Source organism: Ranitomeya variabilis, chromosome 3 (assembly GCF_051348905.1).
Source record: "Ranitomeya variabilis isolate aRanVar5 chromosome 3, aRanVar5.hap1, whole genome shotgun sequence".
Lineage (NCBI taxonomy): Eukaryota > Metazoa > Chordata > Amphibia > Anura > Dendrobatidae > Ranitomeya > Ranitomeya variabilis.
Genome location: NC_135234.1, coordinates 727,205,110 through 727,222,293, shown reverse-complemented (window position 1 = coordinate 727,222,293; position 17,184 = coordinate 727,205,110). Strand labels below are relative to the sequence as shown.

The following is a 17,184-nucleotide window of genomic DNA, read 5'->3' as shown; positions in this document are numbered from 1 at the left end:
GGGGGTCTCCTGACTTTCCGCAAACAAATGATGTTAGTGAGTAGAAGTAGGATTTCCAACATTCTATTGTTTTGTTCTCTATGAGATAAGCTGGTCGACAGCTTTCTAATGTGTACCGGGGTCTTAAGGTGCTGCTTGTTATGTGGGTGAAGTTTAAAGTGTTGTATATTTTGTGCCTAGATATGTGAAAAAAAATGAGAAGGGAACATGAGACCAATTGAAGGACAATGAAGATTTGGGGAGGCTTTTCAGCTTTCACTGAGTGAAGCACAAACATTGTCACATCTGTACTTCTTCAGGTGTGATAGGGCTGAAAGGTGACTCCCTATGTCCTAGAAGTCACAATCTGGGGTCTGCTTCACATGTTGTGGACCTGCCCACATCTAGAAAGGTTTTGTAAGGGAACCACAGGCACAATTAATAATGTCAGTTCTGTAAATATTTCCCTGACACTTTTTGGAGTGTATTCTGGAGTTTGTGGAGGACCTCGAGACTGTCCAGCTGGGAAAGACTGCAGTGTCGAGAACACTATATATAGCAAGAAAGTAGTTAGCACCACACTGGATAGATGAAAAGGGACCGACCAGACAAGAATGTATTGGTAAACTGGCTACTAATTGTGGAGAAGCGAGGGAAGTGTATGATACATGAGGTTTCACAGCAAAATGTGAGAAATTGTGGACATAATAGATTGATGCATCCAAAGTGGCTTCCAGAGAGTTAGGCTAGTTGTATTTTTTCAATGTTTTTTTTCATTCAAATAAAAAGCTTCTTTTTACAGTACCAGTAAACAGGGCTGTGGAGTCGGTAAGCTATCGTAAACCTCCGACTCCTCAATTTAATTTCCCTCACCACTGACTCTACAGCACTGGTCACTACTGACTGAGCATGTACATAAAGTGCACCACAGATTCGTCACAACTATGACTCCACAGCACTGGTCACTACTGAGCATGTGCATAAAGTGCAGTACAGATTCATCTCAGCTATGACTCCACAGCACTGGTCACTACTGAGCATGTGCATAAAGTGCAGCACAGATTCATCTCAATTATGACTCCACAGCACTGGTCACTACTGAGCATGTACATAAAGTGCAGCACAGATTCATCTCAACTATGACTCCACAGCACTGGTCACTACTGAGCATGTACATAAAGTGCAGCACAGATTCATATCAACCAAAAGCTGAGATCCTTAAATCAGGAACAGAACAGACATTTATAGAACATTTCATAACTTTCCCAAATTATTATGGAAACAATTACAGCACATCCTGCATTGTATTACTGTACACAATGTATTATATATTTGAGGAGTTGGTCCATTTTTATACCGACTCCAGCAAAATGGACACTGACTCCACAGCCCTGCCAGTAAAGGCAATGAGCTTTTAGAAATCTCCTTTTTTTTCTCCTTCTGATTGAATGGGAAAACTGTAACAGTTTTTTGCAGCTTGTCAATTCTTTCAGGGTATTTGCAGCATTGCTTAACTCGTAGAAAGCAAGGAGAGAGTGCTGAAACACTGCAGATCATTTTTTCTGCGTTTTTGGTGAATAAAACTAACTGTATTAAACATGTACTGTACACAAATGACACATATAATCAACACCAAAAAATGTCGCAAAAATGCAACAAAGCCTGCTTTTTTGTAAGCAGCTTGTTTACTGCCAAGAGAGCAGGTTTTGCCTGTAGAAACGCAACATGTGAACATAGCCTTATTTACGTTCCATCTGGGTACGTTGTAGCTCATGGTCAGGGATAGGTTGAATGTTATTAGTACACGTTGACTTCCCACTCGGGATGTAAGGCTTTTTACCTTTCCTGTTTGTTTTTCTTAGTACGGTATTTTATAAATGAGTGGGGAGGGTGGTTTTGCTTCAGGTTTATCGTTTGACTTATTGCTCTTTTTCTTATGTGTATTGTACAAACTTTTTTCTGTTATATTCTATACTATTCCTTACCGATGCATTTTATGAATTATATTGTGGGACATTTTTTTGCATGGTGGTAGTGGTTGTTTGGGGGTTTGTGTTTTCTGTATTTCTATAAAATGTTTAAAGTTTAAAAAAAAAATAGAAAATTGGGTACTATTTGTGCTGAATAAATTACCGTAAAATTATGTTATTTGCCGTGAGATATTTCATTGTACAAAGCCACCAAATAATATTTTATTTCATATAATTACATATTGATATTTATCTGGTGCTGACAGCCTTCAGATTGGCGCTGACCTTGTCTTTTCCTTCCTGTATGTTACTTTATACAGGACGTGTTTGAGCGCAGCCCATTAACAGATGGGGATCGGTAACTCGTCCATCTGTTCCTATGAATATGTGTGAAGTGATCTCGGTGCCACATGGCTCGCTAATTATCACATACAAACATATGTCCCTGGTTCCTACATTTAGAATCAAATTACTATTTTGTATCATTTTTTTCTAGGATAATTTTTAGATTTATATTGCATGTGCCACACAAACTCATTATTACTATTGCTTGTAGGCTTGTAGTCAACAAAGACAACAAATACTAATTGATAAGTAACAGACAAACAAGCCCGTAATATGGGATGTACCAGTATTTTTTTTTAGCTTGTTTTTAACTTTTTGAAACTTGATAACTAAAACGTTCCATTTTTATAACTCTACAGCACTGGTCACTACTGAGCATGTGCATAAAGTGCAGCACAGATTCATCTCAACTATGACTCCACAGCTCTGGTCACTACTGAGCATGTACATAAAGTGCAGCACAGATTCATCTCAACTATCAGCCGAGATCCTTAGATCAGGAACAGAACAGACATTTTTAGGACATTTCATAACTTTCCCAAATTTTTATGAAAAAATATTCATCACATTCTTCACCGAACTACTGTACCCGATTTATTATACATTATAAAGTCGGAGTTGGTCCATTTTATACCGACTCCATCAAAATGGACTCCGACTCCACAGCCCTGCTTTTGAGGTCTAGTCCATTGTCTTATTTACCCAATTTGTCATATGCAGTATTGCTATCGTGTTCTCTTTATTTTGCCAGGTTGTCCAGGGTGACTGTCCTCCATGAGTATGTTGGCGGTAGGACATACGAGGTGCCCTCCTCGGCGGTTATCCAGGACATCAAACAGCTGATCTACACAGACACCGATTTTCCAGTCTCAGAACAGCGTCTTCTACTTCATAACAAAGAGGTGAGATGTGAATGGGAATATGTAAAAGGGGGAACCTGATGTACTGAATATGTAGCTGCAAAGGGGCCCTGAGAGTCATGGGCCCATGCAATTTTTATATTGAGATTTAGGTGTGCGCTTTTTGGGGCTCGTAGACATGACCGTAAAAATCGGATGAGTGCTATCTATGGTTTTCACAAATAGCACTTGTCCCCATATTCTGTTGGGCCATGTACATGTCCATTTGTTTTCCTTAGATTAAGTCGGTCCAAAGAAAAAAATGACAACCTGCATGAGTTGCATCCGGTTATTGGACCGCACTCTGCCATTCATGGCACCATGGAAAAAATTGGACCGCACTAGGTTGCCATCCGGCTGTGGTCTGTTTTTTTTTTCATGGACCTATAGACTTGCATTGCTGATTTAGAGCCAAACCTCATATCAAAATCGGACATGTCTCTGTGATTTTCAAAAAACATAGACATGTGAATGGCCCCATGGACTATCACTTGCACAAATTGTATAATTAAAAAGCTTCTAATTGTCTAATTGCCTATAAAATATGTGTAGATCGACTTAACACACTAAAGTATCAGACTTTTTAGGCTACTGTATATTATAGAAACGGTCTAAAAATTATCTCCACAAGTGCTCTCTGTAAAAAAACACAAGATAGCATTTGTACGTGAAAATCAGAAGTGAGAATGAGCCCTTAGAATGTAAAATTGGAGGTATACAGGGTATAATGGGGCTCAATAGAATTCTAGAGCCTTGTGCTTTAGGTCTTAAAGAGGACCTGTCAATGCCATAAACAAGTGTTATTTTTACTTGGTGTAAATTGGGCTTTGTTTTACTTTTGTTCCCACGCCTCTCTGTTCCTGAGATATGGCCCCCTCTTTCCTGTATCTAGTCTTTTTAGCCAGTTCGGCATGGTCCTGAAAGGGAACCTGTTGTGAATTAGACTTCTTGGCTCCCTCTGGTGGTTATTAGTGATATGACTCTGGGATTTTCTTTCCTCAGTTTGCACCCACCTGGGTCGTTAGTCCAGGGGTGTTGCTATATAAACCTCCTGGATCCTTAGTCCAGTGCCTGGCATCGTTGTAGTCAGATCCTTTTTGTTTGCTCCTATCTGCTGGTCCTGGTTCGTGCAGAATTAAGCTAAGTCCTGCTTCTTTGTTTTTTGGGTTATTTGCTTGCTCTCATTTTTGTCCAGCTTGTACTAAATGTGATTCCTGACCTTGCTGGAAGCTCTAGGGGGCTGGTGTTCTCCCCCCGGGCCGTTAGACAGTTCGGGGGTTCTTGAATATCCAGCGTGGATATTTTTGATAGGGTTTTTGCTGACCATATAAGTTATCTTACTATATTCTGCTATTAGCTAGTGGGCCTCTCTTTGCTAAATACCTAGCTCATCCTTACATTTGTCTTTTCCTCTTACCTCACCGTTATTATTTGTTGGGGGCTTGTATCCAACTTTTGGGGTCTTTTCTCTGGAGGCAAGAAAGGTCTTTCTTTTCCCTTCTAGGGTTAGTTAGTTCTCCGGCTGGCGCGAGACGTCTAGAATCAACGTAGGCACGTTCCCCGGCTGCTGTTATTTGTGGTGCTAGGATTAGACATATGGTCAGATCAGTTACCACTGCCCTATGAGCTGGTTTTTGTGTTTGCAGACTTAGAAACTATTTCTGAGACCCTCTGCCATTGGGGTCATAACAGTATGCCAGGCCAACATTGAATGTTTATTGCATTGCAGAAGTGGGATAATAAGAAAGGAAATTCTGAGTTTTTTTTTTTTTTTTTTTTTTCCTCTCTTCCTCCCCTTTACCTTTGAGTGGCTTGTGCTTGCTACAGACATGAATGTCCAGACCTTGATTACAAGTGTAGACCAGCTTGCTGCTCGTGTGCAGGGCATACAAGATTTTGTTACCAGTAGTCCAATGTCTGAACCTAAAATGCCTATTCCTGAACTGTTTTCTGGAGACCGATTTAGGTTTAGGAATTTCAGGAACAATTGTAAATTGTTTCTTTCTCTGAGACCCCGTTCATCTGGAGATCCAGCTCAGCAAGTGAAAATTGTTATCTCTTTTTTACGGGGCGACCCTCAGGATTGGGCTTTTTCGCTAGCGCCAGGAGATCCGGCATTGGCAAATATTGATGCGTTTTTTCTGGCGCTCGGATTGCTTTACGAGGAACCCAATCTTGAAGTTCAGGCAGAAAAAGCCTTGCTGGCTATTTCTCAGGGCCAGGATGAAGCTGAAGTGTATTGCCAAAAATTTCGGAAATGGTCCGTGCTTACTCAGTGGAATGAGTGTGCTCTGGCCGCAAATTTCAGAAATGGCCTTTCTGAAGCCATTAAGAATGTGATGGTGGGTTTCCCCATTCCTACAAGTCTGAATGATTCTATGGCGCTGGCTATTCAAATTGACCGGCGTTTGCGGGAGCGCAAAACCGCTAATCCTCTGGTGGTGTTGTCTGAACCAAACACCTGATTTAATGCAATGTGATAGAATTCAGACTAGAAATGAGCGGAAAAATCATAGACGTCAGAATGGGTTATGTTTTTACTGTGGTGATTCTACACATGTTATATCAGCATGCTCTAAACGCCTAACAAGGGTTGTCAGTCCTGTCGCCATTGGTAATTTGCAACCTAAATTTATTTTGTCTGTGACTTTAATTTGCTCATTGTCTTCTTACCCTGTTATGGCGTTTGTGGATTCAGGTGCTGCCCTGAGTCTTATGGATCTGTCATTTGCCAAGCGCTGTGGTTTTGTTCTTGAACCGTTGGTAAATCCTATTCCTCTTAGAGGTATTGATGCTACGCCATTGGCGGAAAATAAACCGCAGTTTTGGACGCAGGTAACCATGTGCATGACTCCTGAACATCGGGAGGTGATTCGTTTTCTTGTTCTGCATAAAATGCATGATTTGGTCGTTTTGGGTCTGCCATGGTTACAGACCCACAATCCAGTCTTGGATTGGAAGGCAATGTCTGTGTCAAGTTGGGGCTGTCAGGGAATTCATGCTGATTCCCCGCCGGTGTCTATTGCTTCCTCTACTCCTTCGGAAGTTCCTGAGTATTTGTCTGATTATCAGGATGTATTCAGCGAGTCCAGATCCAGTGCTCTGCCTCCTCATAGGGACTGTGACTGCGCCATAGATTTGATTCCAGGTAGTAAATTTCCTAAGGGAAGATTATTTAATCTGTCTGTACCTGAGCATGCCGCAATGCGTTCGTATATCCAGGAGTCTCTGGAGAAGGGGCATATCCGTCCATCCTCTTCCCCTCTTGGTGCGGGATTCTTTTTTGTGGCCAAGAAGGACGGATCTTTGAGACCTTGTATTGACTATCGGCTTCTGAATAAAATCACTGTTAAATTTCAGTATCCTTTGCCTCTGTTGTCGGACTTGTTTGCCCGGATTAAAGGTGCCAAGTGGTTCACCAAGATAGATCTTCGTGGTGCGTACAACCTTGTGCGCATTAAGCAAGGAGATGAATGGAAGACTGCATTTAATACGCCCGAAGGTCATTTTGAGTACTTGGTGATGCCTTTTGGGCTCTCTAATGCGCCCTCAGTGTTTCAGTCCTTTATGCATGATATTTTCCGGAAGTATCTGGATAAATTTATGATTGTTTATCTGGATGATATTCTGGTTTTCTCTGAAGATTGGGACTCACATGTGGAGCAGGTCAGGATGGTGTTTCAGGTTTTGCGTGAGAATGCTTTGTTTGTTAAGGGCTCAAAGTGTCTCTTTGGAGTACAGAAGGTTCCCTTTTTGGGGTTTATTTTTTCCCCTTCTGCTGTGGAGATGGACCCAGTCAAGGTCCGAGCTATTCATGATTGGACTCAACCCACGTCAGTTAAGAGTCTTCAGAAGTTCTTGGGTTTTGCTAACTTCTACCGTCGTTTTATCGCTAATTTTTCTAGCGTTGTTAAACCTTTGACGGATATGACCAAGAAAGGTTCTGATGTTGCTAACTGGGCTCCTGCAGCCGTGGAGGCGTTCCAAGAGTTGAAGCGCCGGTTTACTTCGGCGCCTGTTTTGTGCCAGCCTGATGTCTCACTTCCCTTTCAGGTCAAAGTGGATGCTTCTGAGATTGGGGCAGGGGCCGTTTTGTCACAGAGAGGCCCTGGTTGCTCGGTAATGAGACCATGTGCTTTCTTCTCCAGGAAGTTTTCGCCTGCTGAGCGGAATTATGATGTCGGCAATCGGGAGTTGCTGGCCATGAAGTGGGCATTTGAGGAGTGGCGTCATTGGCTCGAGGGTGCTAAGCATCGTGTGGTGGTCTTGACTGATCACAAAAATCTGATGTATCTCGAGTCTGCTAAACGCCTGAATCCTAGACAGGCCCGCTGGTCATTGTTTTTCTCCCGTTTTGACTTTGTGGTCTCGTATTTACCAGGTTCAAAGAATGTGAAGGCTGATGCTCTTTCATGGAGCTTTGTGCCTGACTCTCCTGGAGTCGCAGAACCAGTTGGTATTCTTAAAGAGGGAGTTATCTTGTCAGCCATTTCTCCTGATTTGAGACGCGTGTTGCAGAGATTTCAGGCTGGTAGACCTGACTCTTGTCCACCTGACAGACTGTTTGTTTCTGATAGGTGGACCAGCAGAGTCATTTCCGAGGTTCATTCCTCGGTGTTGGCAGGTCATCCGGGAATTTTTGGCACCAGAGATCTGGTGGCTAGGTCCTTTTGGTGGCCTTCCTTGTTACGGGATGTGCGGTCATTTGTGCAGTCCTGTGGGACTTGTGCTTGAGCTAAGCCTTGCTGTTCTCGTGCCAGCGGGTTGCTCTTGCCCTTGCCTGTCCCGAAGAGGCCTTGGACACACATTTCCATGGATTTCATTTCTGATCTCCCGGTGTCTCAGGGCATGTCTGTCATCTGGGTGGTATGTGATCGCTTTTCCAAAATGGTCCATTTGGTGCCTTTGCCTAAGCTGCCCTCCTCTTCCGATCTGGTTCCTGTGTTCTTTCAGAATGTGGTTCGTTTACATGGCATTCCTGAGAATATTGTGTCTGACAGAGGATCCCAGTTTGTTTCCAGGTTCTGGCGATCCTTTTGTGCTAGGATGGGCATTGAGTTGTCGTTTTCGTCTGCCTTTCATCCTCAGACTAATGGACAAACGGAGCGAACTAATCAGACTCTGGAGGCTTATTTGAGGTGTTTTGTTTTGGCAGATCAGGATGATTGGGTGACCTTCTTGCCGTTGGCTGAGTTTGCCCTTAATAACCGGGCTAGTTCCGCTACTTTGGTTTCGCCATTTTTCTGCAACTCTGGTTTCCATCCTCGTTTTTCCTCGGGACATGTGGAGCCTTCTGCCTGTCCTGGGGTAGATTCTGTGGTGGATAGGTTGCAGCAGATCTGGAATCATGTGGTGGACAACTTAAAGTTGTCACAGGAGAAGGCTCAGCGTTTTGCCAACCGCCGCCGCGGTGTGGGTCCCCGACTTCGTGTTGGGGATTTGGTATGGCTGTCTTCTCGATTTGTTCCTATGAAGGTCTCCTCTCCTAAATTTAAGCCTCGCTTCATCGGTCCTTACAAGATATTGGAAATCCTTAATCCTGTGTCCTTTCGCTTGGATCTTCCGGTGTCGTTTGCCATTCACAACGTGTTCCATAGGTCCTTGTTGCGGCGGTACGTTGTACCTGTGGTTCCTTCTGTTGAGCCTCCTGCTCCGGTGTTGGTTGGGGGCGAGTTTGAGTACGTGGTGGAGAAGATCTTGGATTCTCATCTCTCCAGACGGAGGCTTCAGTATCTGGTCAAGTGGAAGGGCTATGGTCAGGAGGATAATTCCTGGGTGGTTGCCTCTGATGTGCATGCGGCCGATTTAGTTCGTGCCTTTCACGCTGCTCATCCTGATCGCCCTGGTGGTCTTGGTGAGGGTTCGGTGACCCCTCCTTAAGGGGGGGTACTGTTGTGAATTAGACTTCTTGGCTCCCTCTGGTGGTTATTAGTGATATGACTCTGGGATTTTCTTTCCTCAGTTTGCACCCACCTGGGTCGTTAGTCCAGGGGTGTTGCTATATAAACCTCCTGGATCCTTAGTCCAGTGCCTGGCATCGTTGTAGTCAGATCCTTTTTGTTTGCTCCTATCTGCTGGTCCTGGTTCGTGCAGAATTAAGCTAAGTCCTGCTTCTTTGTTTTTTGGGTTATTTGCTTGCTCTCATTTTTGTCCAGCTTGTACTAAATGTGATTCCTGACCTTGCTGGAAGCTCTAGGGGGCTGGTGTTCTCCCCCCGGGCCGTTAGACGGTTCGGGGGTTCTTGAATATCCAGCGTGGATATTTTTGATAGGGTTTTTGCTGACCATATAAGTTATCTTACTATATTCTGCTATTAGCTAGTGGGCCTCTCTTTGCTAAATACCTAGCTCATCCTTACGTTTGTCTTTTCCTCTTACCTCACCGTTATTATTTGTTGGGGGCTTGTATCCAACTTTTGGGGTCTTTTCTCTGGAGGCAAGAAAGGTCTTTCTTTTCCCTTCTAGGGTTAGTTAGTTCTCCGGCTGGCGCGAGACGTCTAGAATCAACGTAGGCACGTTCCCCGGCTGCTGTTATTTGTGGTGCTAGGATTAGATATATGGTCAGATCAGTTACCACTGCCCTATGAGCTGGTTTTTGTGTTTGCAGACTTAGAAACTATTTCTGAGACCCTCTGCCATTGGGGTCATAACAGGAACCTGTCACCATGTTTTTCCAATGTAACCTACAGCCACCACTTTTCAGCCCCATGTGACAGCATTCTATAATAAAGACCTTTTATTATACTTGCCTACGGGTCAGTCTGGTCCAATGGGCATCGTTGTTCTTCATCCGGCGCCTCCTCTATGATTGCGATGTCGTTCTCCTGTGCTTCGCGCCGGTGACGTCTCCACATAGTGTCCCCCTTCGGATTTGTGTGCAGGCGCACTTCTCTCTGGCCTGCTGAGGGCAGAACAAATTACTATAGTGCGCATGCGATGGAAGAGACCAAAAGAGTACCTGCGCATGCACCTTACAGAACTTTGCTCTGCCATCGGCAGGGCAGAGAGAAATGTGACTGTGCAGAAGTGCGAAGGGAGACACTATGGGTGACGCGTCATCCCCTTAAGCACAGAAGGAGGACAGCGATCGCAAGAAGAGAAGAGGTACTGGACCAAGACCAGCAGCATCCATCGGACCAAACCGCCCCATAGGGTAGTATATAATTACATTCACTTGCCTAAAATGACTAGATATATACAAACTAAAGAATACAGACGCACTTTGTAAAGTGCTAAGGTGTATGTAAACATTGAACATATTGTATGAAATTTGGACTGAATTATTGCTATATAGAATACACTTAAAAAAATGCCCAAACTGGCCAATTCATGTGAGCTTACCAGCCACGACAAGGTGACCTAATATTTATGAAACAAGCCCAGGAGAGATGTGTTTAATATTAGGTTTAGTGTCCCATTAAAGAAAGGTCACCTTGTCGTGGCTGGTGTACTCTCATGAATCCATTCTGTATAGCAGTAATGCAATACACATTTCATATATTCAATGTTTGCATACAGCTTGGCGCTTGCAGAGGCCGCTATATTCTTTTGTTTGTGTGTTATACAGTCTTCGGCGTACTCAATATATTCGAGTCCCCGCGGCTGTTGGGATAGCCTGTTTGTTAGGCAATCCCTGCATGTGTTGCGACTATTGAACAGCCTCAAGACAGGCAGCCGCGGGAACTCGAACATATTATTCGAGCACACCGAAGACACTCGTTTAGCCCCCGAGCATGGCGGATAACACCTTAACCAAGGACGTTCGCTCATCACTATTCAGGAACAGAAAGGGACAATAGAAAAACACCTGATTCAGTAAAACAGCAGCATTTGACAAGTTCCTCCTTAAAGGGGTATTCTGATCTCAGACATTTATGGCATATTCAAAGCTGGAGATCGAGCCCAGGTCCTTGAGATAAGTGCAAGTCTCAGAAGTACGATCTTCCTGTATCGGATTTTTATGCCATATATTTTTGTTCTGGAGAAAAGTTATATTACTAATGGAACCTGCTGATAAACGATTTATTTTGGTATTAACACAGTATAGAACTTACGGTACATACCCCAGAGATGTTCCCCTTCATCTTCCTGCCTGTTTCTAATATAAGGGTGGCGATGTATTAATAATATTGCGAGTATGAATTGGATCATTTGTTTAAAAATCTAATTTTCTATTTTGGCCTTACGTCTCCACCACATGTCTACTATGTCTATACAAACAGGAGAATTGTGTGCTTATACTGTTTGTGAAGTCGATTCTATTTTTTTGTATTTTGGATTCATTAACCTTTACATTAATATGTCGTACTTCAATTGGACCATTTTTTTTAACGGCTTTTCTGGCTCGTTTTATTCGAGAATTGTGTATACAGTGGTATGTAAAAGTTTGGGCACCCCTGGTCAAAATTACTGTTTTTGTGAACAGCATAGCAAGTTGATGCTGATATGATCTCTAAAAAGGCTAACATTAAAAACGACACGTTTCCTTTGTATTTTAGGCATTTACATTTACAATTTTTTAAAATGTAAAACATGAAAATAACAATTTTTTTTGCCTAAAATACAAAGGAAATATGTCATCTTTAACTTTAAGACTTTTAGAGATTATCTTCAACTTGTTTAACTGTTCACAAAAACAGTAATTTTGACCAGGGGTGCCCAAACTTTTACTTGCCACTGTATGTGTTATTTTGGTAAATATGTTGTATTGCATGTGATTATTTAAAAGTGGTTTTCCGGGAAAAAATTTATTTGGCTTGTGCTAGGTTAAAATAATAAAAAGAGCGATTGCTCACTGTCTACTGCTCCACCTCTACGCTTTTCTTTGTTGACTGGCTGCAGCGGTGACATCACTACAGCACCCGTCACTGCAGCTCTCTGTGAAAAAGGCAGAGAAATTTTGGTAGAGAAGCGGAGGGTGAGTAACGGCTCTATTAATTATTTTAACCTAGCACAAACAAGTAGGCTGCGAAAGACAAACTCCTGGAAAACCTCTTTAACCCTACACTCATGATGATGTTCTAAAGGACATAAAGAGAAATCCATCATATTGAAAAAGCCAGATCGCAGCTTAATAATATTTTAAAGGAGTTTTCTGATTTTAGTTAAATTAAAGGGGTGGTGCGTCATTCTTGCGTTGAGGAGTACAGTTGCTTATTCAATCAGTAGATGCCCAGTAGGTATCGTACTTGTGCCTTATACAACTGTCCTACCCATCACGTGGCAAAATCCCTCACTGCCTGATGTTGAAATTCATTTTTTCTTCATGTGCATACTTAGATTGTTTTGTCTGCCCTACTTGAGACTGTAGATGCTTTCTCCCCTTTTGAGATCTGTATACCATCCCATCTCTACTTCTAGCTCTAACTGTAAGTGAAGGAGAGGGGAGACCGGAAAAGTCAGAAGTGAGCTCGACCTCTGACAGATTTGTAACATTTTTGCAGATCACTCAGCTAGAGAAGGACTTACAGCAGAAAAATGGTAGATAAAAATATTAAAGACTACGTAGAATTTGCATTTGGGACTCAAGCGATAAAGCAAATACTTTGCAAAGGTGTCCATAGTCTATTGTACCGTAAATGGTTATGAAATTATATTTTTTGCATTTAATTCCTCTCTATTTTCAAGTTGCCAGTGAATTCAAATATTTTTATATAAGGTATATCCAGCAGCTGAAAGCCTCCTCTTCTCAGTTGGTAGGTGATTATATCCACCCTTGGCAATCCTCCATCCTCCCAAATATGGAGCCTTGCATACCGCCATATCAAAACACGATGGTACAATACTTGCTCCACTTAATAACAAAAAAATCTTTGTTAAATTACCGTCTGCAAATCAGACGAATTCAGCCCCGAAAGAAGTACGGTAATTCAGTTTTACACAGTAACTTACAGGCTAACGTGCTGACATTTGAGGACCGCTTGAAGTCCAGACCGGTTAGCTGACCGGATTGCCCGGACTGGGTACTATTATACTTATTTCTACCCTGAGAGCTAGACTAGTTTTCCATAGGATTATAATGATGGCATATGGAAGCCGAATTTGAGCATTTCATAATAATTAATTTCACAATGGTTAAGCTTTACTTACATAAAGCTAGAAAAGTACTTTCTGGTAGTTTGTTGCAGTTGTTTATTCTTTCCTTATGTTGGATTATAAGCATTTTTTAAGAGTTAATCAATGAGATTTGCAGGACCCACATCGATAGTCCGTGGCCACCGCACCTTGTGCTAGTGTTATAACACTACCCTCTTCCATACACGTCAGTTCTGGCGCAGGAATCCCGCGCCTGCGTCCTGTACTTCCTCCACAATACGTACCGTACCTCATCCTCCTTTCTATGGGAGCTGCATTCAGGGATCTCCTGCGCAGGTGAGTCACTATGACTTCCGGCGTGCGCGACGATAAGGTGCTTTCCCACTTCCTTCCTGCATAGTCATCACTATGTACACATGGTTCCTAGCGATGTCTATGCAGGGAGGAAGAGGGGAGAGCACCTTATCATTGCGCACACCAGGAGTCACAGTGACTCACCTGCGCAGGAGATCCCTGAATGCAGCTCCCATAGAAGTAGGAAAAGGTATATATTGTGGAGGGTGCGCAGGCGCGGGATTCCTGCGCCAGAACTGACATGTATGGAGGGGGATATTATTACAATTAAGAAGGGAGGCAGGGAACAAATCATCAGCATAAGGAAAGAATATAAAATTTCTGAACAACAAGACCATAGGCTACTTTCACACATCAGTTTTTTGCCGTCAGGCACAATCCGGCAAATTTTTTTTAAAAAAAGGATCCAGCAAAAGTTGCCGCCGGATCCTTTTTTTTCTCATAGACTTGTATTAGCACCGGATTGCGCCGGATAGCCTCACGTTTCATCCGTTTTTTGCCGGATCCGTCGAAAATCCGTTTTCCAATGGACGGAGAAAACAGACATAGGAACCTTTTTTCCTGTCCGTCAAAAGAACGGACAGCGACGGATCCGGCGAAAAACGGGTGAAACGTGAGCTCAAATGATGGAATCCGGCAACGGATCTGTTTTTTTTAAACAAATCATGGACAAATCATGCATTTTCCATTCTGGAGTCTCTCTCTTTCTCTCAAATAGCCGTCAGATCCACAAACTCGGATCCGTCGCATCAGTTTTTCACAATTTCCGACGGATCCATTTTTTTTCAAAATTCGCTGAATTGTGCCTGACGAAAAAAAAAAAAATTATGTGTGAAAGTAGCCTAATATGAGGCATACAGGTAGGACTAGTGTAACATTTCTATTACCTGTATGCCCATATTAATAGGTCATATATATGTCCCTGGGGGTGACAGGTTCCCTTTAAGAATGGAATATACCCAGGTAAGATGCATACAGACTTATGATTCTGTAACTTTACTATAGAGCTGTCAAAATAGCATCCCATCTACTTTTAATGAAATAACTCAGCTCATTCGGTCCCAGTCTGTAAAGCAAAGCTGACAAGTGATCTGCAGAAAACGAGAAGCTTCTGCCTTTTGTAACTACCCAACCTGGCGGAGTGCAGACTGCAACCTTTGAACAGTTTTGATTCTGTAGATAGTCACAAGACTCCCACCTGAGTTGGATAAATATTTTTATTAACTCCCTTTAAGCAACATGTCATTTTCTGATGATACCTGATTTTCTACAGTGCCAGCAGATTAAAAAGCCAGAGAAATCTCCCCATTTGTCATAAATGTTATTTATTGCTGTGCACAGCCGGGTATTATCTCTGTTTCTCTGTAAGTCCTGGACTAAATCCCGGGTGTGATGTGACTCTGATTTCCAAGTAGGCTCATGAACAGAAATATAACATTACACTATTTGGCCGGATGCCACATCTTGATTCAACTTACACTGCCGGCCATCTCCTCTGTGATGTGAAACAGGTGTCCAGTGTTGTGGGGGTTACAACGAGGAGATATACAGAGCTGCATCCGATCAGGGCTTATTAGTTAAAGATGATCTGTCACCAGACTGTGAACGGAATTATATCTTTTAGACCAGATGAGACGGGTGTACTTACATTGAAAATCCATGTCAGAATGGATGTAATGCCTTAAAAAAGAGGAGTTTGTGTGCTAAACCTAATGGGATTGGCACTTTCCCCCACTTTAAAAAAAGACTTACATTTTCATCCTTTAAATCTGAGAAGAAAACATGGTAATTTTCAAAGAAATTTTAATGTTTGGTTCCAAAGCAGAAAAAAAGGGAACCTTATTTAGTCAGCACCAATACTGCGTTTATAAATTAGTTCTAAACAAAATAGTTTTTCATACTTTTCTCCTTCACCAATTTCAGGAGGTGCTGTGCACAAACTTGAGTAATCGAGTTTCAAAATGTTCTGTATCAGCATGTCCTGAAGCCAAGCTTAGAGAAATCGGCTCTACCAAACATACAAATGTGCCTGCAACCAAAGAGTATGGCTTTGGCTGCTCTAGGTAGACTGTGTTCAATTTTGGACAAGGGCAAAAAAAAGATCTCCCTGGCTTCATTTTGGGCTTTCTGGGTTTTTTTTTCTTCCATATTCCAAAAACATATTCATAGGTTTATTGACTTCCTATGAGGTTGGCCCCATTGTATGCTTGAAAAACACAGAATTTCCATTGTGAGTCCCATGGATGATGATGCGCAATGGTTCTGTTCCAGGGCACTGTTGTAGATACCTGAAGGGCTGTCACACTGTAGAGGGATCATCCTTATGATCTCATTTGCACATGGAGACACAAGAAGCAATGGAATGAAACTGAAAGGGAGAAGATACAGATTAGATATTAGAAAAAACTTTGACAGTGAGGATAATCAATGAGTGGGACAGGCTGCCACGAGAGGTGGTGAGTTCTCTTTCAATGGAAGTCTTCAAACAGAGGCTGGACAGACATCTGTCTGAGATGGTTTATTAATCCTGCATTGAGCAGGGGGTTGGACACGATGATCCTGGAGGTCCCTTCCCACTCTAACATTCTATGATTCCATGATACTGTATACCACTGTGGTGGTTCTGTAATCGGGTACTTTTAAGATTGTCTCACTACCTAATTGTAAAAGTTGGATGCACACCCTTCAATAACTGTGCACCAGTGTGGCTAAGGCATGTTAGATAGAAAGACTCCAGACTTTAACGAGCACCTAATTAACACCATTCTGGGGTTGCCCTTCTTATTTAATAAATCCTTAAACTGGTGATTTTACGAAATATATGTTAGTGTACAAAAGTGCTCACAAGTGCTCCCCAGAAAGGACCTGACTTTATACTAAAGGTCCCAGGGTTCCAAAACAGAATCTTATCTATGGTGGCCTGACTACTACATAGCTCCAAACTTATGTAGAAAAGAAAGATGGACAAATTATGGGGCATGCGTAGCACTTCCCGAAACGTTTTGGCCACACCCCTGGCTACACCCCAATCCTCGCCCATTTACCCTAGCAGGAGGAGATGTCAGAGGGGCGACGGCAGTGAGGGACATTCAGCAAGCGCCCAAGACTGTAAGGTGTATACCCAAATCTAGGACTGCCTGCTGCCTACACTACACTAGAGATGAGCGGATTAATTCACGGGACTCCGATCCAGCGTCCTGGTCAGTGCTACCTGGCGGCTTGCCTCAAAACTCTTACCTTCCGGCTTCCCCTGTGCAGCTTTTGATTAGAACAAGCTGGTGGGACATCACCTGGGCTTCCTGCTCATCTCTACTTGAGACCTGTGGATTTATTTTTTGTTCATTCACAGTCGGAGCCGCCAGAACTTTCCCATCTTTATGGAGCTTCTCTATATGACATCTGTTTTTTGGTGTCTGTAAGGCCGTTTTCACACGTTGAATAAATACTGTGTTTTTGGTCCTGCACATGTCCGCACCAAACTACACAATAACAATTCTCTCTGGTTATTGCATTCTTTTTTTTTTTCTTTTTTTTTAGGCTTTTTTCCTCGTATTTGATGCCTTTTTAGCGCAGATGTGAAGCTGCTTTTTTATTGTTTTTTCT

General features: G+C 42.6%; 1 protein-coding gene across 1 annotated transcript in view; it reads left to right on the top strand.

The window, feature by feature from the left end:
• SACS (sacsin molecular chaperone) overlaps positions 1 to 17,184 on the top strand; it is a 102,899-nt gene that overhangs the window by 38,229 nt on the left and 47,486 nt on the right. The window contains exon 3 of the mRNA XM_077298390.1: positions 3,046 to 3,196. Coding sequence (XP_077154505.1) covers positions 3,046 to 3,196 — 151 coding nt within the window. The remainder of the gene's footprint in view (positions 1 to 3,045; positions 3,197 to 17,184) is intronic.